General features: G+C 39.5%; 1 protein-coding gene and 1 long non-coding RNA gene across 2 annotated transcripts in view; one reads left to right on the top strand and one right to left on the bottom strand.

Moving 5' to 3' along the window:
• Positions 1-11,657, bottom strand: part of LOC121515240 — a 45,821-nt gene extending 34,164 nt beyond the window's left edge. The window contains exons 1-2 of the long non-coding RNA XR_005992362.1: positions 11,367-11,657; positions 4,412-4,481 (exon numbers count right to left, since the gene is read on the bottom strand). This is a non-coding gene — a long non-coding RNA (uncharacterized LOC121515240). The remainder of the gene's footprint in view (positions 1-4,411; positions 4,482-11,366) is intronic.
• rgma (repulsive guidance molecule BMP co-receptor a) lies at positions 5,167-19,203 on the top strand. The gene is made up of 4 exons (XM_041795899.1): positions 5,167-5,650; positions 11,897-12,012; positions 13,654-14,171; positions 16,276-19,203. The coding sequence occupies exons 1-4, from the start codon at positions 5,637-5,639 to the stop codon at positions 16,957-16,959; spliced, it is 1,332 nt and encodes a 443-aa protein (XP_041651833.1). The 5' UTR covers positions 5,167-5,636; the 3' UTR covers positions 16,960-19,203.
• Positions 19,204-19,441: the final 238 nt, after the last annotated feature.

Here is a 19,441-nt window from a genome sequence, read left to right as displayed (position 1 = left end):
TTTAATTGTGATTAATCTCAGGATTTCTGTAGATAATCAAGATTAATCATACCCTTTTTATCCCAATCTAAAATTCCTGTATTTTGCATTTTAAACTGTTTTTGTGTCATTTTAGATTTTTCTACTGTCATTAACTAAAGGTTATTGACTTCCAATTCGATACAGACTTGCTTTTACAGGTTTTATAGGTAAAATGAATGAATTTTTACATGAACTTAACCACAGAAAAAGGAACCTGTTATGTACTGAAAAGGTAATATGTGAACAGCAAAAAGTACAGTTTGGCAACACATGGTTTGGGTGATTTCTGACTTGTCTACTGAGCTGTCTCTAAGTTTTTAAAACTAGATTGAGACATTTAGGATCAGTGGTGGACTTACTTCACATCACTGTGGCTGCAGGGAGACATTACAGTGGCTTAGCAAAAGTTTGATGAAGACAATAATAAAAGCATGTGATTAATCACAATTAAAAAATATTAATGGATCATAGTTAAATGCAATTACTGTGATTAATCTTGACAGACCTATTGTCTATGATAAAATGCTGATAATATAAATTGCAAATTACAATACTATGTTTCCACTCTACAGTCTCAAGCTTAATAAATCTAAATAAGCCCCATCTTTACAATCTGCAACATTACCTGGTAAGTGATGAACCTGACAAATTTTTTCACTGTGATATTCTACTTTCACTTAAGTTACAAATCAGAGCACTTGTTGCATACATGAGTATGTATAAAGAGTAGGGCTGTTATGATTAATTGCAATACTTGCGATTAACCAAGATCCATAATTAGTGCATACAATACGATCAATTGCAAGCTTTAAAGTTTATTGTACCTTTCAGCACACTTTGAATAAGCAATTGCAGCATCTCTGCAGCAACAGTAATGTCAAACAAGTCCACCAGTGCCCCTAAATATTTATTTTGCTTTAAAATACTCACAGACAGCTCAGTGAACAAGTCAAGAGTCATCTGTAGCTTTTGTTAGCAAATTTGAGTATTCCCTTATTTTCTTTTCAATCCATTATAAATTCCTTGTCTGAGGTTAAGCTCATATACCTATAAAACAGGAAGTCAATAACCCTTAGATTAAGAAAGTACAAACATTGAAAAAGTTTTGAATGCAAAATGATGGAATTTTAAAAGGACATAAAAAGGATGCAATGAATCCCAATCAACCACAGAAATTCTGAAAATACTCACAAATTAAGCATCTAGCATTAGGTCAGGCAGGTCATGGAGTCAAACGCCGTCATAAATGAGATCAGATGATCTCATGCAAGCCCTTATCTGCTTTCTGCTTCTGACTTAGGCCTTGTCCACATGGAGACGAAAACGTTATGTTTTGTTTTTAAAAAATATTTCATAAATACAGGATCGTTTCAGGAAATGTCCACATAAGCATGGAACCAGCGAAAATGACTGGAAACGCTGTAGTATATATACCAAGCCTGTACGTGGCGCTGTATTGCTGCCATGGAAATGCACAGAAAGAGAGAAGAAGATCACAAAAAACTGACACAAACTTTCTTCTAGTTGCCCTTCTGGTTGTTCTCTGTGTTGGATTTAAGAACACATGGTGTATGCTGTTCGTGGTGGTGGTAAAGGAGCATCAGATTTTGCTGTAAAAGCCATAAAAAGCTCAACAGCTTCTGCAGCAAGAACACACCTCCGTAACCCGCCATTGTTGTTTTGGTTCGACATGTGCCACTTACCCCACTTATGCAGGGTAAGTGGGCTATGCTATGTGTGACGTAATCGTTTCAAGAAAGGTGCGGTTGGCTGTCCACACGGAGACGAAACAGCAAGTGTTTACAGATTTGTTCACTCTGGGACCCGGTTTCAAAAATTAGCATTTACGGCCTCCTAAAATGCTGTTTTGGTGTAGATGAAATGCCGATATGACACAAAACTTTTGCATATAGTCCTGAATTCATCTCCATGTGTACAGGACCTTAATCAATTGCATTCTGTGGTCATTGATGCCTACTCTGCTCAGGGGTTTTTGCTGTTTCTCTCCCTGCCTAAGGCTTTCCTTATTGGCATAGGAAGAACAGGGGCATGTGCTGTTCCTGCTTAATGCTAGCCACATAGGCTTGTGGAAGGGAAGGAGGATCTCAGAACAGCCACGTAGCCAAACATAGTGACAACAATAAGAGCTAATTAATTGCTGCTAATAAAGGAATATCTATAGCCACAAATTGTGTGTTTCTTGACAGAGTGGTCCTGAATGAATTAAAAAAGATAATTATTGGACAGCCTTAGTAAAGAGTGGACAGTTTTCAGGGACAAAAACTCACCTTTTTTGCTGCTGTACATATTAATTTACAATGATTATTAATAAAGTAGCCTCTTTATCTTTTAAATGACAGCTTACATGTTGTACATCTAAAATTTCAATGAGTGAAACTGACTAATAGTTCATTTTTACTGTAAATGCAAATCAGTTCCAAATATATTTTATCAGGTCCATAACTTATTACTAATTGGTATCATTATCAGCCCTGAAAAAACAATATCATTCTATCTATAGTCCTGTTTTGAATTACTGTGGCCTTTTTCCTCTGATAAATCTTAATTAAGCAGTAAAACATCCGGTGTATGTAATTGTGTGGTCATACTGACATATTTAGGATAATTTTGGATGCTTACCTACTGTGTGGCTTTTTTTAATGTAGGTTAATCATGTTTTACTCTCATTAATCTAGCAGAAAATGGATTCTGTTTCAAAAATCAGACACGTCAGATGTCTTAAAATTCAAAAATATTACTTCAAAGCTAATAAATGACAATGCTTTCTTATACATCACCTGTTATTATGGCTGGGCTGCAACTAACTACTATTTTCTTGAATAATGGATTGAATATTTGCCCTGCACATTTAAAAAAATATTTATTAAAATTGCCTAAGAGATTTTATTTTCTCCAAGTGTATTATTAAAAAAATGTCTAAACCTTGAAATGTCACATTTCTATCAGATACAGGAAAGCAAAGCAATGAATTAAAAAAAGATACTGAGAAGATGAAACTAGGAAATGTTTGGCAGTATTGGAAAAGCGAAATTGCATCCACACTGCTGTATCACAGGTTAGCTCAAAATTGATCCAAACTGTGACAAAAAATTGATTATATAATACAAAATTGTGTAGAGTCAAAAGAAAAAAAGCATGTCTCTTTTATCTAACGACTGTACAGTGGCTCTATAAATCATCTGTACCTGTCTGAAGTGTTAACACAGAACAATGTGACACCTCAGAAAAAGGAGGCGTAATGCACGGTGACAAGCTTATTGTTATGCTGCAGGAGTTCAATCAGCAACTGGAAGGTCAGTAAGAGCATACTATGTTTACTAATGCACATCTGACTCAGAAAATACTGCAGCTGCTGACTAGTGTCCTACACCTCTTTCGTGGCACACCCCCTCCCAACATGAGGTCAGACATTTCTCATGAAGGTGTGAGAGCTGCAGAATCATGATCTTTACTGTAAGTGTATGGTTAGATTTTGAATCATGGTCATGTTTTAACAGGAAGGGAACAGTGACTTGATTCTGCGGAGGGGAAGTGCAGTATCTGATGATGTAGAGAGTTCTGCGGAAAGTGAAGCAAGATTTGAACAACTCCTCTGCTTTTTTTTTATGTGTTTCATGAAGACATTTCCTTTACAAGTTTAAGTAGCTAATCAGGATCAAGATGCATGTAATCGTTTTAATTAATTGGTTCTGCAATGAAATCTGCTCTGGGGCAGGTTTTTTCCCCATGTTTCCATCTCTATTTAGTGTGTGTTTTATTTGCTGCGGCAGCCTGAGTTTAACAGGTTTTTTATAATGGACTAAATCACAGGCTACTAAAGGAAATCACAGAGCGCCTCCAGGGTAGGCATTACTGAACGCCTATAATAGTTACATGCCTGCCTGTCACTGATTTGTTCTGTAAAATAGAACAAAATCTGACCTGAAACACAAAAAAATCAAAGCCTTTTTTTAATCCAATGATATGTAAAGCAGATCTGTTGTGTTAACTGACTATAATACCTCAGCGAGAGGCGGCGTGTACACCAGCTGTGTTTGAGATGGGGCCGGCATCCGGCACCTCCAAAACTATTCTTTTCACACTGGGGTGTCGCTCTTTCATGTTCTTATGTTACATCAATGTAAAATATGCTCCCTCTCTGTGGCCAGCTGGAGAGGGCTAGTGCAGGCTGTGGTGGTAAACGAGTGGATTACAGGGGTCAGTTTGTTGCTGGATGCACAAAGGGGTGATGTAATGCGACCAGTCGGGCTGGTAGAGCTGCATGCAAAGAAAAAAAGTGAAATTGCAGAGACATTTTAAGTCTCAGCTCTGCGTTTGTACTGCACCGTGCACATCCGATATCAACCCTGCAGACTGCCAAAACACTGACCTGTTCATTTTGCAGCTTGGGTCAGATATGTGAGTCTCTGCTCTCCCTGGTGTGGTGGATTTTCCTGAAACTAGAGCAGAGAGAACCAGTTATGTTTGAAGGAGGAGTGCAGGAAAGCTGGAAAAGGAAAGAAGGGTTGGGGGTTGGGAGTGGAATGAGGAGGTGTGGGGGGTAGGTTGTGGTGGTATTTTCCTGCATGCAGTCTGATCCTAAAACACAGGTGCAGCCTCCTCCATACAGCCCTCTCTAGCAAACCCCCACCCCCTCCTTAAGGCTGCAAAGTGTTTGTCCATCTGATCCTCCATTAAATCCTGATTATTATGGATTTGTCTTTTTCCAACCTGTGATTTGCATAAATGTGGGGTTTGTAAAAGGTTTGGCATATTGGAAATTTAAAGCCAGACTGGAAACTTAATTCCTAGAAAAAATGCATGCATGTTTGGGGAAACAGTGCAGAAACTAAGGTGTAAATCCTCACTGTGGTTTAAGTATCAAATGCAGATAATACATGGGTTTAGTTTCACTTTCATTCACTAATATATAACATTGCCATTCTATTTTCTGTGCTTGTTTTCACTGCAGCTGTGACCTCATCCCAGAAACGGTCTGAGTGAGAAGTTAGAGGAGGCAAAAAAAGAGGGGGGTGGGGGGTACTTCACAGCTGAGATTTGGGGCTCCCAGCGGCGTCATGCAGAGCCGATCATTGTCTCTCTCACACTTTCTAACTAGCCATTTCACAACATGCAGACAGCGGATCGAGCCGTACGCAGCAGCAGCAGCAGCAGCAGATTCGCCCTCGGGGCTTTTTTCCTCCCCGACCGTCGACCATAACTAACAATTTGGATTCAGCGCGGGGATGAGAGCAATTACTGGACATAATCTATCATAATGTCTCCTCTCCGATCGACTGATAGGCAAATGAGTGGAGAAATGGCTGCAGAGATCTGAGTCCTCCCCGGGTGCGAGAAGTATTGGCTGTTTTAAATCCAAACTCAAAAGAAGAAGAAAAGAGGCACTTTGATTTCACGGAGGAGCAGATTGGCGGACACAATGCACAGATCGGTGGATTTTACGCACAGAGAGCCGCTGAGTGCGTTTGATTTGGGATTACTGTGACATACAGGGGCTCTTTCTTTTTTTTTACGGGGGGAGATTTTTTTATTAGGAGTCTTCTTCCTCTCGCTCCTGATCGCTATCCTCCGGATCCTGCAGGACTCCTGAGCCCATGCAGTCGCCAAGGTTGGTTTGTTTCATAGCTTTCAAATATTAGATAGTTTTTGCTTAAAAGTTAGCCAGATTTTGCATTGCATGTTGGGCATTAAAACTGTACCGGGAGGTCTTAAAATACGTCTGTTGAAACTCTCTGAACAGTCAGTAGAGCTGCAGAATTTACCACTCGATTTCTTAAGAGGGCAACTGTAAATGCATGAAGTGATAAAGTGTAATAAACCACAACAATATTGTAATAATCGTCTGAAATGCTGTAAAGTAGGATCATATGGGTTCAAAGCAGTGAAATATCAGGACGCACGCGCCAGCTGACTGCACGTTCTCACCTCTCACATCCTAATTGCATGACAGCTGTAATTAGGACAATAACCGAGCCGTCCATAAAGCTCGCATTTAATGACAGGCTTGGTTGTCCTCACAATGCCATGTGCGTTTGTGTCATGATTTGAGGTTTCATATCGGAGCTCATAAGAAGCGCCATCTGTTGGAAACGAGGATCAGTCCTCTGAGAGAGTCCTGCGAGACAAGATAGGCACAAATGTAGGCTAGTGCATACAACTCAACACATAAGGGTGTAGTTGATTACTATATCACTTACATTATATCATACTGAATATGTGGGCATGTCAGACACGTGTTATAACTCCCTTGAGATCAGTTTTGACAGGTGGTATCAAAGGTTTAAAGCAGTGATTGCATTTTACCTGCTGGATTTATAGACATGTAACATTGTTTTATTGTATCACAGCAAGTGCACACTATGAGGCCCTTGTAGAGATAACCTACTTTATACAGGGCTTTATACAGGGAGGAAGTAGGCCCCAAACACAACTACAAAATCTGATAGTTAATTATTTACATTAATATCCAAAAAACAAAATATGACTAAAGTAAAGAGATCCTACATTTGTGATGTGTGCGGTCAGACTGATTGCATCCATCCTTGTGAGTACAGTTTGAGGATCCTGGGTTTAGATTGTTTTTAAAAAGTCTTAAAATCTGCATTCGAAGTCTCTCAGAGACATATTCTTTCATTGTCTGACAAACATCACAATAATAGCTGTGAATCTTAGCTTTCGGTAGCAGGAACCAGAAAATGTTTGGTTATTTCCAGCTCAAATTAGGCAACCCATTATCAAGCTGTCAGAAAAATTATGCCTAGTGACAAATCTATTCATCAACTTATCATTTTCTTGCTAATTATTATAATTACATGTCTGTTATCCACCATTAAGTTAAAAAAGAGATGTTCTGTCTAAACATAGTAACTGAAATGATCATAGACATCTATCTTTATTGGTATGTGATTAAGAAAAATCCTTTTAAAAGCTGTAAACAACCTTTGTCGATGCTTTTCAAGCACTGCGGTCATGTTCTAATAGCTCTTATTATTATAGCTAATGACAAAGCTTGATCATGACTGTTAAAAGGATGCAATTGCAACCATCTCGCATATAGAAAATTGCTTCTTTAAAAAAAAAAGTATCATTAAAAAAGAAGAACTCAGCAATGATATCTAATCTACCATGTCATTAGTGGCAACTGTATAGACCAATCACATCAGAAGCAGAGGACTGTGTTGAAACATATGCACCACCGTTGTCAGCAACAGGTGAAAAGCATAATTGGAAACGTGTTATTTTCATAAAATGTGACATGCAAAATCTAAATTAAGAGCTTTTTCACTAAATACCTGAATCCAGTGCTTCCCAAAGAGTGGGGCAGGGCCCACTGGTGGGCCCTAGAGGTACTGTAGGTGGGCCGCGACATGTTTTTTACATTAACTACAAAATTACAGAAATAAAAATTAATCACATTTTAAATTATCATAAAATATTTGACTATATGTTGTTATTTTAAGTCTCATAAGTATCAAAACAAAGCCATACATTTTAATTTAAATCAACTTTTTATAATTTATTTTATCTGACACATACCACTGGTGTCATGGTTTGAGTGGTGTTGGATTAACTGGTGACACTCCGTTACCAATTCCACTATGTTGCTTGCTTCCTGATATTAAGAATTGATCAGTGCTTTAAGAGACATTAATGCTGCTAGGACAGAATTTGCTGGGCCACAAAGTACATTTACACTGATAAATATTAGAAAAGAAAATTTAAGTGACTTTGCAGATGCCTGATATTAACAAAATAAATGGAAGCGACTCACTAATGCTCTTTGTGACCCCACAAACACTTTCCAAGTAATATTAATGTCCCTGAAAGTAAAGCATTTTCACTGAAGTTCCCTGTTTATGAAACTAAATATGATAAATAATAGGTAAATACTTATATGTCGAGTTAAGGTTTTTGGTGGGCCCCAGGACATTTTCATGTCTCAAATTAGGCCGCAGCATGCTGAGGGTTGGAAAAGGCTTCCTGAATCAGTCAAATAGATATCTATGTTGAAGCCCCACAGAACAGTTTTGTTTCCACATCCAAAGAAATGTTCCACAATCCATCAAAACACATCTCACAGAGCAGCAGCTTTATACCTTTCAGCTGCAGTCATTCATTTCAGATGCGGATGGTATATTAGCGCTGGAGATCAGCGTTCACAAGGCCACCCTTGTTGAAAACATGTGTAGGCTCAGACCTTATTGTGCACCGATGTATCCATCATCCACAAGAGGGACAGTGATCACAAAAGACATTCAGCGCATTATGGAAAAATACTGTACAGCCAGCCACTGCCTGAGTGAACGCAGCCATTTGTCTGAGAGTGTTTTGGTTGAAATGGCAGCAAAAGGCAGCAGTAATAATGTGTCATTTGTACCAGAGAAAGATATCAAAGGAGGTGGTATTAGAGGAGGGGCTCACTGACAGTGCTTCTGATCTTTAGTTGGAATTAATTCAAATCCTTTAAACCAACATGCAACAAATAATCTGAAACTGCATTCTTAGTTTTACTGAGGTAAAGGAGTATTTTTGGGGAAATGTCCTCAGAAATCAAACTCCATGACCCCATTCCTGTGTCAGCCCTGAGTTTGTAAATGGTTTTCACTTGGACGTCATGAAACAGTCAAATGTTTAAACTAATACATGCTAGTTTGTTTAATGAGCTCATGGTTTGTCTCTTGCTGGGTATACAAAACTATCAAAATAACAGTATTTTGTATAGGTGTAATGTTATCAGCCATTAACAGGCATGGAAATGAATTTGTTTTATTGATTATTGCCATGAACTGGGTATTTAAATACTGTTTCTGGATATGGAGCCAAAACAAACGTATTCATTTGTCAGAGCCTGATGTGAAATCTTTGCATTGCTTAATATGCTGCTGTAAAACCAGAGGTCTGCAGACTTTTTACTTGCTATGATAAAAACAAAGCAGCAAATCCTTATAGGGAGCAGTTGCTAGAAAATGTTTGGCATTTCTGCTTAAGAATAAGGCTAAATAATGCAGTGTATACTGACCTCTTTTTGAGAAGTTCTCAGTTCATTTTCCTCTGATTTATAAGTTTATAAATCAACAATTCCCTCACCTCAGCTGATGTTGCTTGAATCAACGTATAAAATGAATTGGTCTATGCCTGTTAGGCTTTGTGATAATACTTTAATCATGTTATCATGAAACTAGTGAACAGATTTATCAACAATTGGACTGTAGGATTCATTTTTGATATTTTGTAGAGGTTTGTTATATTTCTTTACCCAGGGGTGGTTTTAATAAACTGAAGGCCTCAGGCAAAGACAATCATGGGGCCCCTGCCCAGTTTGCTAAAAGTAAACTTGTCAACAAGATATTTTTTAGGAAACAAAGACAGGACATACTGTACCTACACTGCAAAGTGCAACTATTAACACCCAGCAGCACTTGCTTATTTTCAGGAGAGCATTTTAACCCAAATTTACCACATCTAAATATCTTTATATGTCTTTATGCAAGGTTTAACTTAAAAATAAAAGATACATGGCCATTGTAGGGGCAGTATGTGTTAATCTGCCATGAATCATATATTTGTATGTATTGCATGCAGTTTTCCACTCAGAAACCAACCAGTTCATGTGACAGATCTTCCTTTCTTGATGGTGATATTTGGGGACTTTTCTGAGGGAGAGGTACCTGGTGGCACTCAACAGACATCCATAAATGCATACACACGACTAAATTTTTTAAATGATCAAATATGAAGCATTTTATTATCACTACAGAAGTGTGGAAATATCTTTTAAAGATGGGTTTGCAGTCAGTTGTCCTTTATGTACTTTTGAATTGAGGCATTTCAGTGTTGTTTGAGTTTGTGTGGTTGTGTTTCTTAAGTATCACGTTTTTTGCCCGGCTGCAAAGCAAATTTCTCTGAGGAGACTATAAAGTTGAAGTTGAATCAAGTGCATGTGCCATTTATAAGGCCTGTCCTATTGACAAAAGTATTGGTTCAAAATATAAAAACTGTACATAAATGTGGAAATATGAGATATATTCAAGGTGCTAATATGCATGAACTAGCAGCCTGTTTACTGGGAAAAATGCAATTAAATAACTAACAAACTTCATAAGATGTTTAACTTGAAATCAGCCATTTTATAAGACATGTTAAAACTGCTATCTCTGAGTTGTAAATATCCAAATTGATCACAAACACTGCAGTCCATAATTTCAAACTATAGAAATCTATTCACTCTTAAAACTTGTGAAAACAAGAGAAACATTTTCCCCAGCAAGTCCTCTCGATTTACTGATCAACAGCTGAGACAGCCAAGTGCGATAGGTTTATAGATGTCTGCAGCTATGTCTTGTTTTGAGGGGCTGCTGCTGGGGCCAGTGGTCCTCCCAATGGACTTTTTTTTAGAGAATCAAATTCTGTTTTTATGCTATTTTGACCCAATATCTACATTTACAATTCACATCTGTACCATACTGTATATAATTTTAGGACTACAACTCAGTTTTATGCACACTTATGATGAGTGTATCTTGGACCCCTTGGAATAGGGGGTCCCAAACTTTTCAGCTGATGACCCCCAAAATAACAGTGTTAGAGATTGGGGACCCCCACCTTCCGTGGAGGTAGTTAAAGCGTATAATGTTGCATAAAGCATTGTGTACGAAATAACATTTTAGGGGATTTTTGTACATTTTTCGTACATCGAAGGTCAAATCCCACTTAATAACTTGGTGTTAATTGAAACTGAACTAATCTAAACAATATTTTTTACAATAACGGTTAAATTACCACTAAATCATTTTAAATTTGGCTTTGTTTTTTTGGACTTCCCCCCTTCGGTATCTTGCAATCCCCCGGGGGTCCCACCCCTACTTTGGGAACCACTGCCTTAGAGCATGTGGCCCCTTGGCAATTGTCTAACTTTACTGAATGTTAAAACTTACAATATTAGGACATGATGGAAGACTTAGACCCATAAACCGTATGCATATCAATTCTTCAATTACACTGTATGGGAAAGGACTTTGTCTTAAGTTTTAGACTATTTTGTAACGTTTATTCAACGAACAGAGGGCCATTCATACAGCCTACAGAATAAAACATCTGTATTTAGACACTTTGTAACCCTAACTACCATATCAAACAAAGTTATGTGGATTGAAACCGCAGATTGAGTATCATTTTGGGCCAACCATTTGGGTTGTCAGGACTGAAGAGGCATGTAGCTACCATTTTAACAGATGTGCATTACACTTCTAGTCGTTCACACGTCGTGTGAGGGGTTTGATATACAGAGGAAATGTGATATTTGTTTGGTATTGTTGGTTGTTTACCTCCTTTTTACTCCAGTCCCTGCACACATGCTCTGTAGTGGAGGGATGCCACTGCTTTGCTTTCCAGGTTTTCCCTCCACAGTGAGGTTACTGCAGCAAATGAAGCCTTTCTTACATGGCGTTGTGGACTACCACTTTGTGGGTCTTGAAATCTTGGGTCGTCGTCGAACAAGTCTGCACATTGAGATGTAATTTGAAACTTTTGAGAGGGGGGTTTAAGGGTAGAACAGGCAGTAGTGATTGGTCCAGTGCTTCTGCTGTACTTTATCGACACTCCCTAAAAGGAAGAGTCACTGCCTGGCTGTTCTCAGCCGTTTGTCCCGCACTGACTGTTAGCTAGCTAACTTCTAACGCTGAAGCGTTAACTCTAACACCAAAAGACAAAAAACACGACAACTTCTTATGTAACAGTGATGAGCAGACAGGGGCGACTTACGGGCTCTTTTATGGACTTTGTTTTGTGTTTTTTGTCGACTCAACGACGACTCGGTGGCTCTAACTTTTCTCCTTCCTTGATCCGGTTTGAGCAGGGAGAGGAGTGAAGTGCGACCCCGAGCTGGATGGATGGTTATGGGGGAAAGAGGAAGACCGTCGGCGCTTGACGTATGCAGAGTCCTGGCCGTGTTTCTCTCACTCTTCCCCTGCGGTAAGACACTGTGGTTTACTCTATAACACATTTTTACTACTATAAACTATTGTCGTGTACACCAATAATGTTAAGTAAGCGTTGTTATCTAACAACATGCTTAACTTTTATCACGTTGTAGCTATCGAGTACAATTCAACGTTAAGTAACTTCTACTCCATCTTCATGAACATATTTGCCGGATTTTGTCTGGTTTTATTGGCCTACATTTTTTGTAACTAAAACGGATAAGTAAGTATAATTTTCCATATCTAAACAAAGTGGGTCTGTTAAAAAATACATAAATATATTGGATTTTCTGAGTTTTAGGGTGAAGTGTTTGCGCGCGGGCGTCTTGTAAATGCTCAAGGTCTGGAAAAAACATTAAGAGGACCTTTGCCATTACTACGAAAACTGTACTAAGTCTAGTGGCATTTTAAGTGTTAAATCAGCTTTATTTGGCAAAGCAAACAAAACAAAGCAATGGGACTTTTATGGAGCTGCTGCAGCCCCCAACCCCTGTTTTGTTTGGGGGATGGGACATGTCTAAGTATTTTACCTTTTCCGCTCATTTGAGTTTTTCAAGCCTCAGGTTTGGTTATTTATTAAGCAAGTTTTGTTAAGTTCTGATATGCAAATCACAAGCACCTTCTCAGAGATTGTGATTTTTTTAAAACTCAAGTGAAAAGAAATCCCCTGAAATGTTGGTAGCCTGCAAGAAACCAACATATTTACGTATCATTGACTTTACACCTTTGTAATTTGACAATAGGCCCGTTTCACAAGACACACCTCAGTTAGCTCACCTTGCTTGTTTGCCAAACCCTTATCAGTTTCCCTCTTAAGTCACTTACCATCAAACAACAAAGTGATAATGCACTGATAGTGGAGATCAAGATTAGTTTATTGCCATTTGTCAAATGTGTGGTAAATGGAGAGGCAATGTGGGGGGTTGGAGAGAGCTGCGGTGAAGCTTTCAGAGGGTTTTAAGTGAGACTTCAAAGTGTTGCTATCACTTCCCCTTGAGACACAGGGTGAAACTTCTCACAGCCCATACAAATACATGCTTTATTAGTTCAAGGTAATACTAAACAAACATTGTGTTGCAATAGGGCATCCTGTGAAATGCATGAGGAACATTCATGTTAAGAGTTGTCTGAATGTGGCAACAATGTGCAGCCAAGAGCTTTTGTTATCATCAAGGTGTAGATAAGAATCCCAAATGGAATATAACTGTTGCATAAACAAAAGCCACTTGGTGTGAAAAGGATCCTGGTTAGCCTAAGGGAGGTTCAGATCTACATTTTTAATATTTTACATGAGGCTTTTTTCATAATTTGGTCAAAGATACAACATCTCATGCTATGAAATGTATAGATCAATGAAAGACAAAAGTACAAACAGTGTTTCTACTAGCTTTCCTTTTCTTTAACATTAGGGATGTTGAAAATGAGACTTTTTAAATTAGATGTATTGACGAGATGAAGGCAAAATAGCAGAACAACATAGGGCATCACTGGGCCTTAGGTTAGCAGGATTATTCTTCTCGTTTTTGTTAATTTTTTCTATGGTCTTAATCATAATCAGTGAAAGTTTCTTCATAGCTTTATTTGTGTCTAAATGAATGGCCGTTTACTCATACTGTATCTTCTTCCAACACAGTGAGTCTGCAGTGCAAGATCCTCAAGTGTAACTCTGAATTTTGGGCCTCCACCTCTAACTCCGGACCAGAGGAGGAGTTTTGCACAGCGCTGCGAGCATACAACAGCTGCGTACGCCGAACTGCTCGAACCTGTAGGGGCGACCTAGCATACCATTCTGCCCAGCATGGCATAGAAGATCTCATGACCCAACACAACTGCTCCAAGGAGGGGCCAACATCACAACCTCGTGCCCGCACCCCGCTCCCACCTCCACCACCGCCGCTCCTACCTGACAGCCAGGAACGCTCTGATGGCCCAGAAGTGTGCCACTACGAGCGCAGCCTGACACGCAACACAGCCACGCCTAACTACACTCACTGCGGCTTCTTTGGAGACCCTCACCTCCGAACCTTTGGAGATGATTTCCAGACATGTAAGGTGGAAGGAGCTTGGCCGCTCATCCACAACAAATACCTGTCTGTACAGGTGACCAACACTCCTGTGGTGCCAGGCTCTATGGCGACTGCCACAAGCAAGGTGGGGATCCTTGCTGCTATTCTTATGCGAATGTTAGCCTTAACAATAAGGAGTTGATGCGTCTGAAATGTGGACTTTTAGACTATTTTTTGTTGCAATTTCAAAGGCAAAGGCTACAAATGCCTCTGTACACAGGTCTGATATCATACACCCCTCATACCCCGCACACCTAAAAATCTAATTGATTTAGAAAAATTATTTTTTGAGATTAATAAAAACAAGATTGAGGTTCTAGTACAAATTGTAAAGATATACAAAACAAGCAAAATCACTTTTGGTGCAACACTACTGCTATGCCAGCATTTTCTCTCATGTTCAAACATGTAAAAAAGACAGTTTGTCTGACAGATAGCTTCTTTTGCACTGTAAAACTCCCTTTTTGCTTCTGCAGGTAGGTATACTAGGTGCCAGCATTAAATGAATAGGATACAATAGATCAACATCGGCTACTGATGTCAGTTCATGGCACGTTATTTGCCACTTGGCAGGTTGATATCGGCCACTACCGATGTTAAACTGATGTATCAATGCATCCTTATAAGTGATCCATGTTAGTTGTTTTATGTTATTGCAACATTCAGTGTTAGCATAGGTTCCTTAAACAACAGCGCTGCAGAGGGCCATCTTGCTCTTAGTATCTGTGTACTGTATGTGCAAGTCTCCTCTCTCATGTGGTCTGGCTATGAGAGCTGCACTTCTGTCAAACTGTGGACTCTGGTTAGTGTTTGGATGAAGTCCATTAAAACAGATGAAAGAAGCCAAACTCCAGCTCAGCTACACAGATCTTGATAAGCTTTATAAATTACACGTTAGTGTAATAACTGCAATGCTGCGTTGAAGGCTCCGTTTTCACTTTTCATACTTCGTATGAGGTTTGGCCCACTTAAAGCTGGTTCTTATTGAGCATACAAAAAGAAAACTGTTTATTTTCTGTAAGTGCACTTCTCATTATTGTTGTTTTGTTTCATGGTACAATGGTCAGTTTGGATGGATTTCAGGAGAAGTATGTGTTTTTGTAGTTGGCGAATGGTGCAGCCACTTTGTCTGGTATCATAACTCAACTATTTAGACAGAGGTATAAAAGCACTTTGTCCTTAATCTCAGCAATCGAAAGAATAATTTTCTGCAATCAAGATTTCTTAATGATGCTCTATTAAGCATTTGTGTATTTTTTTGAGGATTTTACTGTAAAGATATTTTTGTCTTGCTATTCTTGGAAGCAAATGAGACAAACTTTTTTTAGACCTTGATTCTGGACAAAGGGGGAAAATAAGGGCAGCAGCCAATGCCACCTGTGCAAACAAAGCCCCTCTGGTAAAAGATCTGCATTAGCAGAGCTCTGTGTTTGGTGCATTGCTCTTGCTCAAGCAAATAAGACTGTCTGGATATTTCCATCCCCATTCTGATTGAGGGATAATACAACCATTTTCCTCATGTTTATTATCATTGAAAGCTTAAGAAATGAACCTGGAAAAAATAGTTATAATAAGTTCAGAAGGTGGGAAATGTGAGCTGAAGGATGAGGGAATTGGGGCAGAACTGGTGCAACAGATGAATTGTCAAGCTAATAGAGTGTTCTGTAGACTCCTGCTTTCCTCTGTGCACTATGAGCAGACATCAGAGTCCCTAGGCTGTCCTGGTGCCGCTGCTCTGACAATGGCTCATTGGTGTCCTGATGAAACCAAGCTAGCAGAGTCCTGACCAGTCTCACTTAATTAGCTGCAGAGTATATCGCTCTGTCCTGGCCCGACGCCACTCCCTGGAGCATAGTTCTGGGGTTCACAGGCAGGTTTTTCAGCACTATGAATGGATCGTCTTTGTGTCTGCAAACTGAGGCCTGATTTTACATGGCCCAGACTCATGTTTTTTGAGGGCGTTTACCTTGGCCTCCCCCATGTTGAGCCAGCGCTGAAATGTGACACTAAAGTGAGGCTGTGGGCTACATGGCATATGTTGCATAAACATGTGCTTAATACAAAAGCATAAGAACTTTTGTACAGTTTACACAGATTCTGGAGAGACATGCACATCAACTCAATCAACTTATATGCATACAACATTTAGCCTTACACTGACAATGTTTCTCTTATATTCTGTCCTGCAGCTGACAATCATCTTCAAGAACTTCCAAGAATGTGTGGACCAAAAGATGTACCACGCAGAGACAGATGAACTTCCTGCTGCTTTTGCAGATGGCTCCAAGAACGGAGGGGACAGGCACGGAGCAAACACCTTGCGCGTGGTGGAGAAGGTACCGGGGCAGCATGTGGAAATCCAAGCTAGGTACATCGGGACGACCATCGTGGTTCGGCAGGTTGGCCGCTACCTGACATTTGCCGTGCGGATGCCAGAGGAGGTTGTGAACTCTGTAGAGGAAGGCGATAACCAGGACTTGTACTTGTGTCTACACGGCTGCCCTGCAAACCAACGCATTGATTTCAGGAGCATCAGGCCTCAAGGGGCAGAGTCTCAAGGCACAAGCAGGAGCAGGAGCAGCTTCACCTATCAGTCTGCCAAGGCCAAGTGCAAAGAGCGACTCCCTGTGGAGGACCTGTATTTTCAGTCCTGTGTCTTTGACCTCCTCTCGTCTGGAGACATTAACTTCACCATGGCAGCCTACTATGCCTTTGAGGATGTAAAAATGCTCCACTCTAACAGCAACAGATACCACATCTTTGAAAAGGATGCTTTTATGAACAGCGCAGCACAAAAGAGCAAAGATTCACTCTTCTTCCTCAACATCCTTGCTGTGTTGTTGTGGATTGAGTGCTGCACAGTTCATCTATAGTCCCTTTACAACAGTATCCTCATTTATCTGTCAGTGAGTGTTAGAGTACCATCGCTGTGTTGTTCATCGGCCACTCTCCTCTGCTCTGGTGCTGTGACGTGACCGGTGGCTACCGTGCAGGCTCATCCCAGCTCTGAGTCTCATGTTTTAGTGTTATTGTCGTGTTTGGACTTTAGTCAAATGACAAGGCAAATTCACCATGGTCCCATCAATCATCACGTGTATTTAGCAGGTTCATAGGGCTGGTCTTTGATGGAAGCAGCGGTGAGAGAGCCCAGCGACTCTGGAGCTCAGGACATCCACCTGGGATTAAATCCCACATTTTCACTGGTCACAGGCTGCGTGCCTATGAGAAGCCAGACAAGATGATCTTTTGCAGAAAGAGGGGTTTGCTGATCCTCCCACCGCCTGATCCCCTCATTGGTTCAGAGCCAGTGAGGCTCTCTATGGCAAAGCGAGAGGACCTGACAAGGCCTTTTGTTAACCTAAGGCCAGAAGCAGCTCTATGTTTGATTAGTTTCCAGCTTTGGAAAAGCCTGAGCCTTTTTTGGAGGAAGCTCTCGGCCAAAAGGATGTCAAAGCAGCGTCTCCAGTCGTCTGCTGTGGAGATTAATGGGTCATATTGTTAGGCTATGTGTGTGAGTGTGTGCGGGTGCATTAGTACAATATGAGTACAATATGTGTGCAGAATTTAGCGTCTGTTGTTAATTTTGTGTGTTTGTGCGGGTGTAGTGGTTCCCAGAAATGAGATAACAAACGTTCAGTTGGAAAAAATCTTTCCAGGTCTTCTTGTTGCACCGAAAATTTCACAAATTAAGAAAAAGTGCTTTGTTAAAAGTTGACTCTCATCAGCCATGGAGTGAATCCTAAAAGGGATTATAATTAATCTCTTCTTATCTGTATGCCATTTTCAGTGTCATAGTCTTTTGCTCCATTGTTTGAAAGACGTTGATCAGACAGGGTTTTGTATTTTCAGTCTTCAATGTGAATGTAGCGAACAAGAAAGCAAAAGAACAACGTTAGCTACGGCACACCAGTGTTTACAGATTTTACGATCAGACCAATCAAACTATGACACCTCCTCTGATGGTGTTCTGTGAATTTAACCCTCTACTTCTCAGTTGTTGCAGTCAGTGCTTTTAGTACAAGCTGTAAAGACATCAGTTTAGCATTTTATAGACTGCCTGTGTGCTGATCTGACCATGGCTTAGTGCGTAAATGATAAGCGTATGTCGTAAACGTGATTTCATGGCTTAAGTCATTGCCAAAGAACAAGCCCTCGTGCCAACTTTTCCCCCAAAACTGAATCATCATCATTCAATCTTAAGGTACTCTCATTAAGGGGGGTTTGCAACTGTATTTAGCTTGTGCATTTGTGGGGAATTAGTGCTAAGTAGACAAATACAGCAACACAATCTAAAAGAAGCTTTTCTGTCTTTTTTCTGCAGTCTCACCTTTGTTTTTCTTCTGTTTCATGAATACACTCTTAACCACCAGAGGTTTCCATTTGAGCAGTATCTGGTAATGTGTATGTCACTCTTGAAGATCCTGTTTCTACTTGGGCACAGTTTTTCTTCACTCATCCTTTACACTGAAGTATTTGGCAGGCCTTACTACTGCTATTAGGAATAGGCAGTTTGACAACTTTAAAAAATCCTACAAACAGATGATTGTAATGTTGAATCTTGTGTTAATAGATGTAATTTGTATTGTGAGTTTTACAGTCAATGGTTCTACATGTGTAATGTGAGATTGTACATATGTTCTGTGAGTTTAAACTTGTATATAACCAGTTGTGTTAAATTTAACACTCCAGTTTTTGTACATCAGATGTTTGGTGAATGTGAACCTTTTTTATTTTAAAAGGGATTTTTTTTTTTTTCAAAAACATGAACAGCACAGAAAAAGCTCTTCTTCACTAAATAGAGTATACTGATGTAGTTGTAGTGAATATAGTTATTTCTGCTCTGTCACGGATGGGTCACACTAAACACTTTATAAATGCAGCAGGCTAACCTATAAAGGGAATGTAGGAACGTGTTCTGTGTTGTTCATGTTTTTGAGTTTAAAGCACTTTATGTTTACATTTTTATTTAGCTCTTATTTTAAGTTTTTGTCAGACTGGTGAAAAAGATTTTAAAAATTAGCTGAACAGGAAATGCCAGACAGATCAAAGTGTGTTTTTATGTAAAGAAAATGTTGTGCCACACGCCAGCTGTTTATAATGTAATATTATTTATTGAATAAAAGAAAATGTCTTGTTAATTGAACGTCCCTTGTCTCGTTTGTGCTCTACTTTCTTTTAATCACAATATGCTGTGTTTGACTGCCCCCTGCTGTCAAGGTGGTCAGATAATTTGAGTAGATACTACTTGAGGAAGACAACCCAAGATCATTAAAAAGCTCTACTTAGAGTTATGTAGCTTTTTATCTTTAGTAAAAAAAAGTTTTATGTAAAGATGCTAAGAGTAACAAAGCAACA

This window comes from Cheilinus undulatus, linkage group 9, assembly GCF_018320785.1.
Source record: "Cheilinus undulatus linkage group 9, ASM1832078v1, whole genome shotgun sequence".
Lineage (NCBI taxonomy): Eukaryota > Metazoa > Chordata > Actinopteri > Labriformes > Labridae > Cheilinus > Cheilinus undulatus.
The sequence above is the reverse complement of the archived record's forward strand: the minus strand, read 5'-3'. Positions and strand labels throughout refer to the sequence as shown.